Source organism: Hypanus sabinus, chromosome 24 (assembly GCF_030144855.1).
Source record: "Hypanus sabinus isolate sHypSab1 chromosome 24, sHypSab1.hap1, whole genome shotgun sequence".
In the NCBI taxonomy this organism is placed as follows: domain Eukaryota; kingdom Metazoa; phylum Chordata; class Chondrichthyes; order Myliobatiformes; family Dasyatidae; genus Hypanus; species Hypanus sabinus.
Genome location: NC_082729.1, coordinates 28,934,105 through 28,948,494, shown reverse-complemented (window position 1 = coordinate 28,948,494; position 14,390 = coordinate 28,934,105). Strand labels below are relative to the sequence as shown.

Here is a 14,390-nt window from a genome sequence, read left to right as displayed (position 1 = left end):
GGAATGGGATGATTTGCAGATGTACAAGTGGCTAAGGAATTGGTGCAGTGGGAAGGATTTCAGATTTCTGTATCTCTTCTGGGGAAAGTACGACCTGTACAAAGAGTATGGGTTACACCTGAACCCGGTGGGGGGGGGAGGGGAGGGTCCAATATCTTTGTGGGCAGGCTTGGTAGAGCTGTTGGGGAATATTTAACTGTTATGGCAGGGGGTGGGAGCAAGTGACAGGGCAGAAGCTTTGGCAGTCGGTGTACAAATAGATGCAATGTGTAGTGAGACTGCGAGGAAGCTCAGTCAGGTGACAGGGCAGAATTGCAGGAAGTGGGATGGCTTGAGGGAAAATGGAAAATGCCGATGAAGGTGTTGTACTTGAATGTGGGTGGTATACGGGATAAGGTAGATGAACCTGCAGCGCGGTTGCAGATTGGTATGTGTGACTGAATTGTGACTGGCAGAAGGTCGTAGTTGGGAGCTTCATGTCCAAGGGTACACATTGTATCAAAAGGGAGGCGTGGAGGGGGTGGCATGGCTCTGGTTAAAAAAGTGAAATAAAATCTTTAAAAGGAAGTGAGATGGGATCCTTGTGGGTAAAGTGAAGAAACTGCAAAGATAAAAAGGCCCTGTTGGGAGTTATATACAAGCCTCCAAACAGTAGCCAAGATGTGGAATATAAATTACTACGGGAAACAGAAAAGGCATGTAGAAAGGGCAGTGTTATGATAGCCATGGGGGATTTCAGTTTGCAGGTGGATCCTGAGAAAGGGAGTTTGTAGAAAGCCATCTCCCTTGAGGAGGGTTTTTAGAGCAGCTTGTGTTTGGGCCCACTAGGGGAAAGCAATTCTTGAGTGGGTGTTGTGTAATGAACTAGATTTGAGTATTACAGTGGAGCAAAGGGAATTGCAGAGGCATGAGAGAGGAGTCCCAAGCTGATTGGAAGGGAAACCAGCAGCGATGATGGCCGGAGTTTCTGGGGGGCAATTTGGAAGGTGTAAGATAGATACACACCCAAGATGAAGTATTCTGAAGGGAGGGATGAGTCAACTGTGGCTGACAAGGGAAGTCAAAGAAAATATAAAAGCAAAAGAAAGGGCATATAGTATAGCAAACAGTAGTGGGAATTTAGAGGATGGGCAGCTTTTAAAAACCGACAGAAGGTAACTGAAAAAGGCATAAAGAACGAAAAGGTGAAATATGAAGATAAACAATAATATTAATATTAAAGAGGACACCAAAAGGTGTTTTAGATATAAAGAGTGCAAAATAGGCGAGTGGATATTGGACCACTGGAAAATGATGCTGGAGAGGTGTAATAGGGGGACAAAGAAATGGCAGATGAACTTAATAAGTGTTTTGCTTTCGTCTTCACTGTGGAGGACGCCAGCAGTGCGCCCGAAATTTGCGAGTGCAGTTGTTGTTACTGAGGAGAGGGTGCTTGGGACGCTGGAAGGTCTGAAGTAGATAAAGATCATCTGGACCTGATTGGCTACACCCCTTTTCCAAGGTGCCACGCATGAGGCTGCAAGACAAGCAAGATAAGAGCCCATGGTACTACAGGAAAGATTACAGTGCCTTGGAAAAAGTATTCAGCCTCCAACCCTTTGTTCGCATAAATGAATTTTAGATTTAGGGACTTTCAAACAATTAAACTGAGAATTTTATTTGTGAATATACTTCTTTTTTACAATAGATCCCCACAACACAGGGAAAATTATAAAGCATGAAAAACTAAAAATTCAAAAACTGAAATGTTAACCGATCAAAATTTCATTTCCCTTTGCTTAGTACTTAGTTAGACCACCTCTCACAGCTATTACAGTGTGTTAAGGTTAGGGAAGATGAATGCTGCCAAATACAGAGAGATCCTGGATAAAAACATGCTAATCTCTGCCAGAAAGCCTAGACTGGGGAGGAAGTTTGTCTTTCAGCAGCACATCAACCCAAAGCACACTGCCAGCGCAAGAAAATGTATATCTTTGAGTGGAGTGTGAAGAGATTTCTTGACGAGGATGAGTTGGACCCAAGTGCAGGGATATCCAAAGCAATGTTGGAGACACGGTATTACACTGGATCTGAGCTCAAACGAAGCAGTAGACGGTATCGCCAATAGGCTTATGGCTGAGCAACTAACCACAGTTCAGGTGTGAATTAAACGCTCAATTCTTGGTGCTCGAAACCTGTTTAGCAACTGGCAGGACTGTCCTGAACCCTTAAAGGGGTTGTGTTAGCTATCTGTACTCTGCGAGTCAGAGCATACAAATCCCGGAAGCTGGCATGTTGGGGGGCATCTCTTAACAGGACCCCCTTCCCTGTGGCCGACCCCTGGCAGCCCTGGCTGGTGATGAAAATCATGGATGAGAGCTAGATCCAAGATGTTTCTTTCGAGCATCTCTCCTCAGGTCTAAATCCTTCCCGGTCCATGAGGTATTGCCAAACCCCTTGAACAGTACGTGAGTCCAGAAGTCTTTTCACTGCGAAGATCTGTTCCCCCTCGATAAACCTGGATGGTGGCAGGGCTAAGGAGCTGGTGCAGACGGGTTTTAATTTAGAAATGTGGAAGGTGGGGTTGATCTTTGGGGTACTGGGGAGCTTCAAGATGTGAGCCACCGGGTTTACTTCCCTCAGGATTTCAAAGCGTCCAGCTTTTTAGATTCCACGCAGAGAGGCAAATCAGACCCTGTCACCTGAGCTGTAAAGCAGGCCCCTGATTTCTCTTTTGGTTCGCCTTGGTCTCCACTTTTTGAGTAGAGTCCAGCAAAATCTCTCTTGCCCTTTACTTGCAGTGCTGGATGAGATCTTCAACCGTAGGGACCCTAACCTCAGAGCGAGAGGCGGGGGATAACCAAACTGGCGCTTGAAAGGTGACATCCTGTGCACCGGATGCTGCAACCCCTGCCCACATCAAATGGTCACACCTCTCATCAGGTCTTTCCAAGGTCAGGCATCTAAATCCTGGTTGGTCTGCTCCACCTGGCCATGGGTGGAACCCAGAGGAAAGGCTTGCTGTTGCCCCTGTCAGTTTACAGAAGGCCCTCCAGAACTGTTATGTGAACTGTGGACCACAATCTGAGACAATGTCCACCGGGAATCTGTGGATCCTGAAGACCTGGTCCAGAACAATCTTGGCCATCTTCACTGCAGACGGTAGCTTCATCCAAGGCAATGAACTTGCAGGCTTTTGAGCGCTGATCGACAACTACCATGATGACTGACTTCCCCTTTGATGGTGAGAGACCCGTGGCAATGTCCATGGAGATGTGTGTCCAGGGTCTTTGCGGACCAGGTAGGGAGGGAAGAAGTCCTTGAGGTCAGGTTCGGATTCCTTGTTCTGAGCACACACTTTGCTTTCCTGCACGTACTACTGAACCTCTTTTGTCACTCCAGGCCGCCAATACCTCCTTTTGAGAAACTCAAGGCTCCTGGCAATTCCTGGGTGTGCAGTCATTCTCGACAAATGTCCCCATGGAGTACCTGGGACCTGACAGAACTTGGGGCAAACAAATTCCTAGGAATCCCCCTTGTGCATGGGCCCGTGAACAAGAGCGTCAGCAAGCTGGTGCCACCACCCTGGCCTGGGGCAAAATGGTGGCAAATGCTTTTCTCGTCCTGGTTCCTCAGACGGAGCATCTAGCTTCTGGTTTTTTAGCCCCAGTCAGAATGAATTCAAAGCAGTTAAAGAAAAAAGCCAACCTGGCCTGCCTGGTATTCAGCCTCTTGGCCTCCAAGGCTAACTTAACCGCAAGAAGCCCCTGATGTCGTAGTTGCTCTCTGCTGGGGACAACCCCTGGAGTAGAATGCCCACGGGTGACGTTAACTGTCTAAAGGTGACTTCGGGACAAGAGCACACCCACTCCGATGTCTGAGGCATCTGTTTCCCCAGTAAAGGGAAGGTCTGGGTTAGGAGAAACCAAGATGGCAGCTGTGGTGAACTGCTGCTTAAGCTCTGAAAAGCAGCCTCTGCTCCAATCGTCTCGACAAAAGGGCCCGTGGATTTCTTAGTGAGCACCGTCAGCGGAGCTGCCGCTAAGCTGAAGTTCCTGATGAACTTCCGGTAGAAGTTAGCAAACCGCACGAATCGCTGAACTAGCTTGATACTGGATGGCGGTAGCCAGTCTCTGACTGCCTGGGTCTTGGTACGGTCCACCTTGAGATTGCCATTGAAGATGATGAAATCCAAAAATGAAATAGTATTCATGTGAAACGCTGACTTCTTAAACTTAACATAAGGTCCATGGACTTTAAAATGTCCCTGACGTGCTCTTTCATGGACTTAGAGAAGATTATGACATTATCTAGACGAAGGAGTGTATCCCGGAGTACATCGCTTATAAGGTTGGAAAATGGCTAGAAACTTCACAAGACCAAAGTGCATAACTAGGTTCTCATAGTGCCCCATCCATGTATTGAATGCAGTCTTCCACTCATCATCTTCCATAATATGGACCAGATTGTATGCACTCTGTAGGCGTACTTTTGTGAATACCCTCACTCCTTGGAGCATATTGAAAGCCATATTCATGAGTATAAAGGGGGTAGTGATTCTTGGCCATTATATGGTTTAATCCCCTGTAATCAGTGCCTGACTGCAGGTTCCCGTCTTTCTTTTGTATGAGGAAGTCGTCTGCACTGGCAGGCGGGGTAGAGGGCTGAATGAAGTTTACATACTCCTCCATTGTGCTTCTCCTGCAACCCCGTGGGGGACGAGTACCAGGCAGCAGGTCATAGGGTCAGCGCAATGGAAGAGTCAAGGCCTTTCCCTTGCTGAAGATCTCCTCCAGTCCTCGGAAGGGATTTTGACCGGTTTAAATGTTGCTATCTCCTCCAGACCTTCCATTGAGGATGATTCCTGAGGCTTGTTAGGTGATTGGGGTGATTTGACAGACCTCAGAGTTCTCTCTCTAAGCTGACAAAGTAGAAACAGTGGCCAAAACTGAGTCCAAATCCCTGTCTGTATCCTCAGGCAACAGTAGCAAGGCATTACAGAGGGTTCTTGCCCCTTTGGGAATAGGCTTCAAGGAGTCTTTGCCTTCCTTGGAAACTCTCGTAGTAGCAGTATGTTGAACCAATGGGCAGTTCCTAAATCCAGGCAATTACCCGCCGCCCCAGAGTTCACTTCACCTGTCTCAACTTCTTACCCCAAATAAACTCCTCCTTCGGCATGAAACTATAATCTGTGAGATTGGGCATAGTGGCTATTACCGTCGCAGTCCTCCTGACACCAGTTGGTTTTAGCAGTTTTTCAGGTGGCTGCAACTTTGGACATTCGGCCCGCAGGTAGCCTGCTTCCCCAAAGTAAAAGCAGCCATCTTGACTCTGATGCTGGGACCTCTCATTGGCAAATAGTCCCGTACCAGTAACCTGCATCTGGGTTGGACTGCATCTTGAGCTGGTCGTGGTCCGAGGCTGGGAAGTAGAACTGCAATGTGTAGGGACCGGACTCAGACTGGCCCTCTTCAACCTCCTGACATGGTCCCACTCTCGCTCTGCCAGACGATTATCGAGACAGATGGACTGGCCAGTCAGAACCTCCAAGTTCTCTGCTAGCTCTCCCAAGGAAAGGGCGTCCTTCAATTCATCTCTGAGTCTGTGGTGGTATAGTGTGACCAAGGCCTCCCTGTTCAAACCACTCTCCAGGAACAAGGACTGAAATTTGATCGTGTAGTCGGCCACTGTCAGATCTTCGTCAGGCAGTCAGAAGCTCGGCTGGCTCTGATGGGGTGATGAAACACACTCCTCGTGGCAGCCCTGAATCCCTCCAAATCCGAGCACGTTCCTGACCTCCGTTCCCAATGGGCAGTGGCCCAGGCCAGGCTCTTCCCGTCAGAAGAGAGATCATGAAGACCACATTCCCAAGGGAACCGGGACGGCTGGAGTTCAGATACTAGCGAGCATTGGGCAAGGGAGCCGAGGCAAGAACCTGGGTCACCATCGAACCTCTCCTGGGCTGGAAGATGGACTGGCTCCACAGAGCAGCTGACAGCCTCACCCGACACCTGACTTCAGCTTCCTCCCTGGCAAATGGCCACCCGGGGGTCGTGTCTGGAAATGATTTCGCTGTGGCTGGCACTGATAGCCCGCTTGTCTCGGTCGTTCTTTGATGAGAGTCCTGTATGAGGATGAATTGGACCCAAGTTTTGGGATATCTGAAGCAAAGTTCGAGACAGGGAATTGAGCTCAAAACCAACACTAGATGTTATCACAAGTATGCTTATGGTTGAGCACAGCATCACAGTTCAGGTGTTCTTTAATCACTCAATTCTTGGCACTAGAAACCTGATTATCAATTAGCGGGACCGTCCTGAACCCTTAAAGGGGCTTCGTCAGCTATCCGTACTCCTGGGAGCTTGAGCGTCTAAATCCCGGAAGGTGGCGCAGTCGGGGGTAATAACACCCAGTCAGAGTCCTGACCTTAACCCGATCGAATATCTGGCAAGACTCAAGATTGCTGTCCGCCACTACTCCCCAACTAACTTGGCAGAGCCTGAGCAGTTGTGCATGGAGAATGGGCAAATCCTGCTCATCACACTATATGAAGCCAATCCACAAAGACCACGGTCTGTAATAGCTGTGAGAGGTGGTTCCATGGGGGAGAAAATGTTTCCTGCTGCCAGATGGAGTGAATAGGAGCTAAACCTTTCACTGCTGCATGACCCCAGCGTCTGAGTGGGAAGGAGATGAGGGCTAAGGGTGTGTGAAGGGTGCAGTCTCTATCGCTCTAGTCTGAGTGCCCAGTTTTGTGAGTGGGTGGATGCAGGAGTGCAGGAATGGGGACAGCCTGTGAGTGATTGGAGAGGGGTGATGTTTGGAGAGTGTTGGGGGGGGGGGGGGTTAGTGGTTATGTCTGTAACTGAGTGTGTGTGTGTGTGAGGGATTGGGGAGTGAAAGGGTGGGGTGTATGCAGCAGGGTACGTCTCAGTATGTGTGAGAAGTGGGGGTGGGGAGTGTGAGCTGGATACAGTCTGTATGAAGGACGAGGGGGTGCGAGGGTAACTGCATCTCGTCTCGGTGAGGGGGAAGGGAGGAGTTGGCATTGAATTACACACACAAAACGCTGGAGGAACTCAGCAGATCAGGCAGCATCTATGGAGAGGAATATAGTTGACGTTTCGAACCAAAACCCTTCAGCTGAGTTCGTCCTGCAGGTTTTGTGTGTTGTTCTGGATTTTCAGCATGTTTATGATTCTGCTATCGTTGAAGTTTTGCCCCTGTTCCTCCAGAGTTCGTCATTGAGTTCGAGGAGAACGTCTTTGAACCAGGCACGTGGCACAAACTGAGGCACATGAAGAGTAACCAACTCCAGGCCGTGCTGGAACTCTCTCCTTACGTCAACTACAGCTTCCGGGTCGTGGCCGTCAACCGCGTTGGGAGCAGCCGCCCCAGCCAGGCCACGGAGCGCTACATGACCCCGGCAGCAGGTGGGTGGTGGGCTGAGGGGGAGGCGAGGGGAGCACAGTGTGGGGTGCCTGGCTCCTTGAGCTGTGGGCAGGGCCAAGAAGGTCGGGAGTGCTGAAGGTGGCAGGGTCTGAGGTAAGGTCATTGCTGCGACCACCAGGCTGTAGGACCCACACCACCCGGTTCAGGAATGGTTATGACCCGTTGACCATCAGGATCCTGAATTGGTGTGGATAACTTCACTCAGCTCAACACCAAACTGATTCCACAACTTACAGACCCACTTCCAAAGACTCGACAACTCACGTTCTCGGTAATACTTATTTGCACGGTTTCTCTTCTTCTGCACATTGGTTGTTTGTCGGAGTTTGTGTGTAGCTTTTCACTGGTCCTATTGTATTTCTTTGTTCCATTGTGAATGTCTGCAAGACAATGAATCTCAAGATAGTATATAGTGAGATATACAGTGCCTTCAAAACATATTCAGCCCTCAAACCTTTGTTTACATAAATGGAAATCTGTTAGCTTCGTACAGCATGATGGGCAAGATTTGCCCATTCCTCTTTGTAAAATTGCTCAAGCTGTGTCAGGTTGTTTGGGGAGCAGCGATGGACAGCAATTGAGAGGCCTAGCCAGAGATGTTGGATCAGGTTAAGGTCAGGACTCTGACTGAGCCATTCAAGGACATCAGTTTTCTTCATTTGAAGCCACTCCATGGTTGCTCTGGCAGTGTGTTCTGGGTCGTTGTCCAGCAGAAAGACGAACTTGCACCCCAGTTTAAGCTTTCTGGCAGAGACCATCCAGGATCTCTCTCTGTTCAGCAGCTTCCATCTTCCCATCAGCCTTGACCAGGCTTTCAGTCCCTGCTGCTGAAACGCGTCTCCATGGCCTGGTATTTCCTCCACCGTAGGTTACAGTAGGGATGGTGTCACCTGGCTGAGGTGTAGAATTAAATTTATACCACTCAGTGTTGAGGCCACATCTTTACAGTATTTTCTAAGTGATGTTTTGCAGAATCTTTACAAGCAAGGATGTGTTTTTTTAAAGCTAGGGCATATTCCTTACCACCTTTTTATTTTTGTCTAATCTGGGTTTCAAGGGTTTGGGAGGTAAATTATATTGGTGCTATTTATAGCTTTTTTTTCATATGTTAATTACCAATAATGTAATCCCACGCCCTTTATACTACTACGATCATTATGTATTTACTCCTGAAAAACTTAATAAAAAGATTGAAAAAGAAAAAGTGGAAAAATTACGAAACCATAACCCCACTGCCTAGGTCAGGCCACCCCTCTAAACTGTATTGCTGGAGAAGAATGGCACTTGTAAGAGAGGCTATCGTGCCACCAACTCTCAGTCAGCTGCAGAAATCGGTGGCTGCGACTGGAGATGAATTTCATGGCTTTACAATCTCTAAAGCCTTGCACAAACCACATCTCAATGGTTCCCCCAAACCATATCTTGCTTAAATTTAGAAAAAAATTAGAAGTGGTACATCTGACCCCTCGGTTATGTTTGAAGAAACTTGGAGGCCTTTTATTCAACACTTTCATCGAAAGTAATCTGACCTTTTCCGATTCCTTTATATTACTCATTGACTTGAGTAGAAGAGCGGAGTTAACGACATTAAAGACTTTATTTGATATAATTGAATAGCCCACTTTTTCACGATGGACTGCACTGAGCACCAATGTATGTTCAGCGCCTCTGAGATGGTCCTGGACCCTTCCCCAGATTTGTGCTTCTCTATCATCATCTCCCTGACATGTCTTGAATGCTCTTTTGACTTCAGTTTGGTCTGGTCTGTTGACAATCTACTGTACTGTTGGACCTTACAGAAAGAGAGAGTATTTCTTCTCATGACTTCACTGAAAACACGTGTTCTTCCAATTTTCTACATCAACAAATTGCGTGCCTTGGTAAATAATAAACAGTGTTGCACCTGAAGGAAGTTCACATAATAATTGCAAAGGGGATGAATATCTTTTCAGCCTCACAATTTTGGTTTATAATTTTCAGTGAATTGACAGACTTTGGATTTTTCTCTTGATTTGACATGATGCGTAATGTTTTGTAGATTACCTCAAAAATCCTTCTTTGATATATGAAAATGAGATAGTGAAATATGAAAATAGTAGTGAGGGCTGAGTACCTTTTCAAGGCACTGTATGTACTGTTTACTTTGAACCTATTTGAGCTAATGAGAGTGATGATGAATGAACTGCAGAGGGGTGGGGAAATGTGGAGGGGCTAGTTTGGTGTAGGGTTGGGACTGTGCGTAGGGAAGGATTGTGAAGGGGATAACTTGCTGTCTGACAGCTCCAGTGACCTGAGTTCAATCCTGAGCACCGGTGCTGCCAGAGAGGAGTTTCCATCTTCCCCGTCCCATCCAAAGACATGCAAGTTGGTTGCTCAGTTGTATTCATATCAAAGTTCAAAGTATGTATACATCACCATATGCTACCTTGAGATTCACTTTCCTGAGGGTACTTACAGGAAAATAAATAATTACGATGAAATTTATGAAAAACTATACATAAACAAAGACTTACAAGCAACAAATGCGCAAAAGAAGACAGACTGGAAATAATAAAAGTAAATAATATTGGGAATATGAGTTGCAGAGTCCTTGAAAATGAGATCGTGGTTGTGGCAGAATACCGTGGGCAGCATGGTAGTGAAGTGGATAGCGTGATGTTTTACAGCACCAGCGATCCGGGTCCAGTTCCCGCCACTGTCTGTAAGGAGTTTGTACGTTCTCCCCGTGACTGTCTGGGTTTCCTCTGCGTGCGCCCGTTTCCTCCCGCAATCCAAAGACCTACTGGTCAGTAGGTTAATTGGTCATTGGTCACAAGAAAGCAGCATCCATCATCAATTGTCCCGTGACTAAGCTAAGGTTAAATCGGGAAGCGAGGGTCGAACGTCGGGAAGGGCGTTTTGTATCTGTGGTGAATAAAGTTATCCATGCTGGTTCAAGAGCCTGAAGATTGTGGGGTAATAACTGCTCTTGAATTGGATAGTGTGGGACCTAAGGCTCCTGAACCTCCTGCCCAATAGTAGTGAGGAGCTAGCACCGTCTGGATCCGGGGTGGGGTGTGATGGTCCTTGACGATGGATGCCACTTTCTTGTGGCAGTGCTCCTCGTAAATGTGCTCATTGGTGGGGATGGACTGGACTGTATCCCCCACTTTTTGTAGACTTCTCCATTCCTGGACACTGCTGTTTCTGTACCAGGCCATGATGCAACCAGTTAGATTACTGGATTTGTGGATAGGCGCTGGCATTTGATGAAGAGTTGATGGGGATATGGGGAGAATTAAAGGATGGAGTTGCTGTAAATGGGTCCTCAGTGGTTAGTGTGGATGCGTCGGGCCAAGAAGCCTGTTTCTGTGCGGTACCCATCTCGGAGTGGGGTTAGATGATGCATTGCCAGGTAGGAGGCATGAATCAAAATGTATATTTTTGATATGCATAACTAACCCTAACCCTAACCCTAATACACAGCGGGTCAGGCTGTGTAGCAAATCAGAACTGAGAAAGAGAGCAGATTAGTTCCAGGTAGCAGAGAGATTGGGGGAGGGCAGTGGGTTAGATGCAAGTGAGTGTCGTTAATTAGGCTGAAGTAATGTAGACATTAAATAAGCATGGGAAGTCACAGGATGCTGGAATCTGGAGCAACAAATGATCTGCAGGCCAAGCAACAAGAGTAGGGAAGGAATTGGTTCATTATTGTCACATGTACCGAGTTATAGTAAAAAACTTTGTTTTGGATGCCGTCTGTACAGATCATTTCATCACGTCTGTGTATTGGGTAGTACATGGGAGCATACTAATGGGCCGAATGGCCCAATTCTGCTCCGATGTTGTATGGTACCATGGTCTACAAGGGAGAGACAGTAAGAGAATGCAGAATAAAGTGTTGCAGTTGCAGAGAAAGTGCAGCGTGGGCAGAGAATAAAGCCCATGGCCATGACAAAGTACACTGTGAGCTCAAGAGTCTATTTTATCACACTAGGACACTTTGATAACGAGGGTAGAAGTGGTCCTTGAGCCATAAGACAGGGGCAGAACTTGGCCATTTAGTCCATCATTTAGTCCTGACGAAGGGTCTCGGCCCGAAACGTTGGCTGCTCATTTCAACGGATGCTGCCCGACCTGCTGAGTTCATCCAGCTTTTGTACATCAAGACTGCTCTGCCATCAATCACGACTGATTTATTCCTTCCAATCCCTCTCTCTGTCTTCTCCCTGTTCCTTTGATGCCCTGACTAATCAAGAACCCATCAACCTCCACTTTAAATATACCCAATGACATGGCCTCCTCAGCCATCGATGTATTTCATAGATTCACCACATTCCAGCTAAAGAAATTCCTCTTCTGTTCTGATAAGGGGGAATATAGATGGAAATTCAGTTCCTCTATTGAATATATACGCACCCCCAGGAAGTGATATTAGTTTCTCCAGAAAATTACTAATATTATGGTAACTGAAACTGAAGGTCTCTTGATGTGTGGGGGAGACTTAAGTTTACAATTACAACCAAAGTTAGACTCTTCCAATAGAAAAACCTATGAAACAAAGTCCTTACATAAGAAAGTTAACTTTTTGAGGATGTTGGTCTAATTGATGTATGGAGAGACCTTTCCCTGACAGAAGGGATTACACTCATTATTCTGCCCCCCCCCCCCCCCCCAATTCTTTATATACAAGAATAGACTATTTCATAACATTTGGAAAAGATAAAGACAAAATAAACACCTGTGGAATTGGGACACTAGATGTAAGTGACTATGCACCTATATATTTATCTGTTGATTTTGACCCACAACCAAAGAATACTATTTGGAAACTAAATTCAAGTCTACTCAATGATCCCTATTTTAAGGAACAAATTAAAAAAGAAATTGGTCTTTACTTAGAATTCAATGATAATGGAGAGGTTTCACCTCCCATCCTATGGGATAATCTGAAGGCTGTCTTAAGTGGGGAAATCATAGCGATATCTTCATATAAGAAAAAAAGGAATAAAACAGAGGAATTACAAAATAGGCTGAAAGAACAAGAAAAAAAACATTGAGTTTGGCACAGGACACATTAGAGGAAATTTTAAAAATTAAGAATGAAATTAATTCTTTGGCTACACAAGAAATCAGGAAAAATTTAATGTTTTTGAAACAGAGACATTATGAAAGTGGATCAAAGTCTGTGAAAATACTGGCGTGGAAACTGAAAAAAAAAATAGCAGAAAATACAATTCATAGAATTAGGGATTCATAGAACAAGTGATAAAAAAATAAGCTAAGTGAAATTCAAGAAGCTTTTGAAGTGTTTTACAAAACTCTATATTCCAAAGTTCCAGGGGGAAGCATAACCCAAATTGACACCTTCCTGAATTCTCTACAGCTACCCACTTTAAGCGAAGAATGGAATAGAACGATGACTGCTGACAGAACTGAAGTTGAACTAAAAGCTGCAATTAGTAGGCTTAAACTAAGCAAGTCACCAGGATCAGATGGGTATATGGCAGAGTGGTACAACAAATTTAAAAATGAGTTAATTCCTGTCTTACTCCCCCACACTGAACTGAGCTCTAAAAAAGGCAGAAATGCCACCCAGCTGGAAGGAAGCGATAATCTCAGCTATACCGAAAGAAGGCAAGGGTAAAATGGAATGCGTCATTTAGACCAATATCTGTTCTTAATATAGATTATTTACATCCATCATGGCCAAACAATTAGAAGAGTTTCTACCCACACTGATAAATAATGATGAGACAGGTTTTATACAATGCCAAACTCAAGACAATATACTAAGGACCCTTCACATTATGGATCATAAACAAAAAAGTAAAATTGAAGCAATAGTGATAAGCATGGACGCTGAAAAGGCCTTCGATTCAGTTAATTAGAAATTTCTTTACAGAGTTTTACATAGATTTGGTTTCCAAGACACAATTATTGAAACTACACAGGCACTATATGACAATCCTACTGCTAGGATTAAAATCAGTGGATATTTATCAAACAGTTTTACCCTAGAAAGGGGCATGAGACAGGGTTGTGCATGGTCACCGCTACTCTTCACATTATATCTGGAACCATTAGCTCAATACATCAGACAAAATGAAGATATCAGGGGAATTACTATCAAAGGGACAGAGCATAAATTGGCTTATTATGAGGATGACATTTTGATCTATCTAGGGCAACCAACTCTTTACCTAAATTGATTCAGTCCTTTGAACAATATGGTCAATTATCAGGATACAAGATCAACATAGATAAAACCCAGTTACTCTCATATTACTGTAGCCCACCAAGAGAAATTAAAAGTAAATGTCCCTGGGCATGGCACACAGAGTCTTTCAAGTATTTAGGCATCATTATGCCAAAAGATGTGGCAAAATTCCCAGAATGCAATTATCCGCATATATATAAAAAAATTAAGGAAGATATAACAAGATGGAACCTAATTCCTTTAAGTCTCAGTTCAAGGACTGAATCCATTAAAATGAATATTTTGCCCAGACTATTATATTTCTTTCAGACCCTACCAATAGAGATTAACCAAAATCAATTCAATGAATGGAACAAAATGTTATCAAGATATACATGGCAAGGTAAAAGGCCTAGAGTTTGTCTCAAAACTTTGCAATTAGTCAAGGAAAAGGGGGGATGGGACCTTCTCTTAGAGATTATTATTTTGCAGCACAGTTGAGAGCTGTGCAACCCATCATATGACGCTCAATGGAAAAATATTGGAGAGAGGATACTTTCCATCCCCATACAGGCAATTTTGGCTGATAACAACCTACAAAGTTACTTAAATACTATTGGTGAAATGGACTCTTAAAATATGGAAAACTATTATAAAAGAATATAAACTAGAGGGAGATATTGCAATTCTTAAATGGTGTGCATATGACTTGGATTTTACGCTGAATAAACTGGATGCTAGATTTAAGGACTGGACAGCTAAAGGAATAACAGTTCTTTGC

At 45.1% G+C, this 14,390-nt stretch overlaps 1 protein-coding gene across 1 annotated transcript in view; it reads left to right on the top strand.

Moving 5' to 3' along the window:
• The window catches only part of LOC132380724 (neural cell adhesion molecule L1-like), a 354,989-nt gene that overhangs the window by 297,810 nt on the left and 42,789 nt on the right, over positions 1–14,390 (top strand). The window contains exon 18 of the mRNA XM_059949714.1: positions 7,215–7,412. Within this exon, the coding sequence (XP_059805697.1) occupies positions 7,215–7,412 (198 nt within the window). The remainder of the gene's footprint in view (positions 1–7,214; positions 7,413–14,390) is intronic.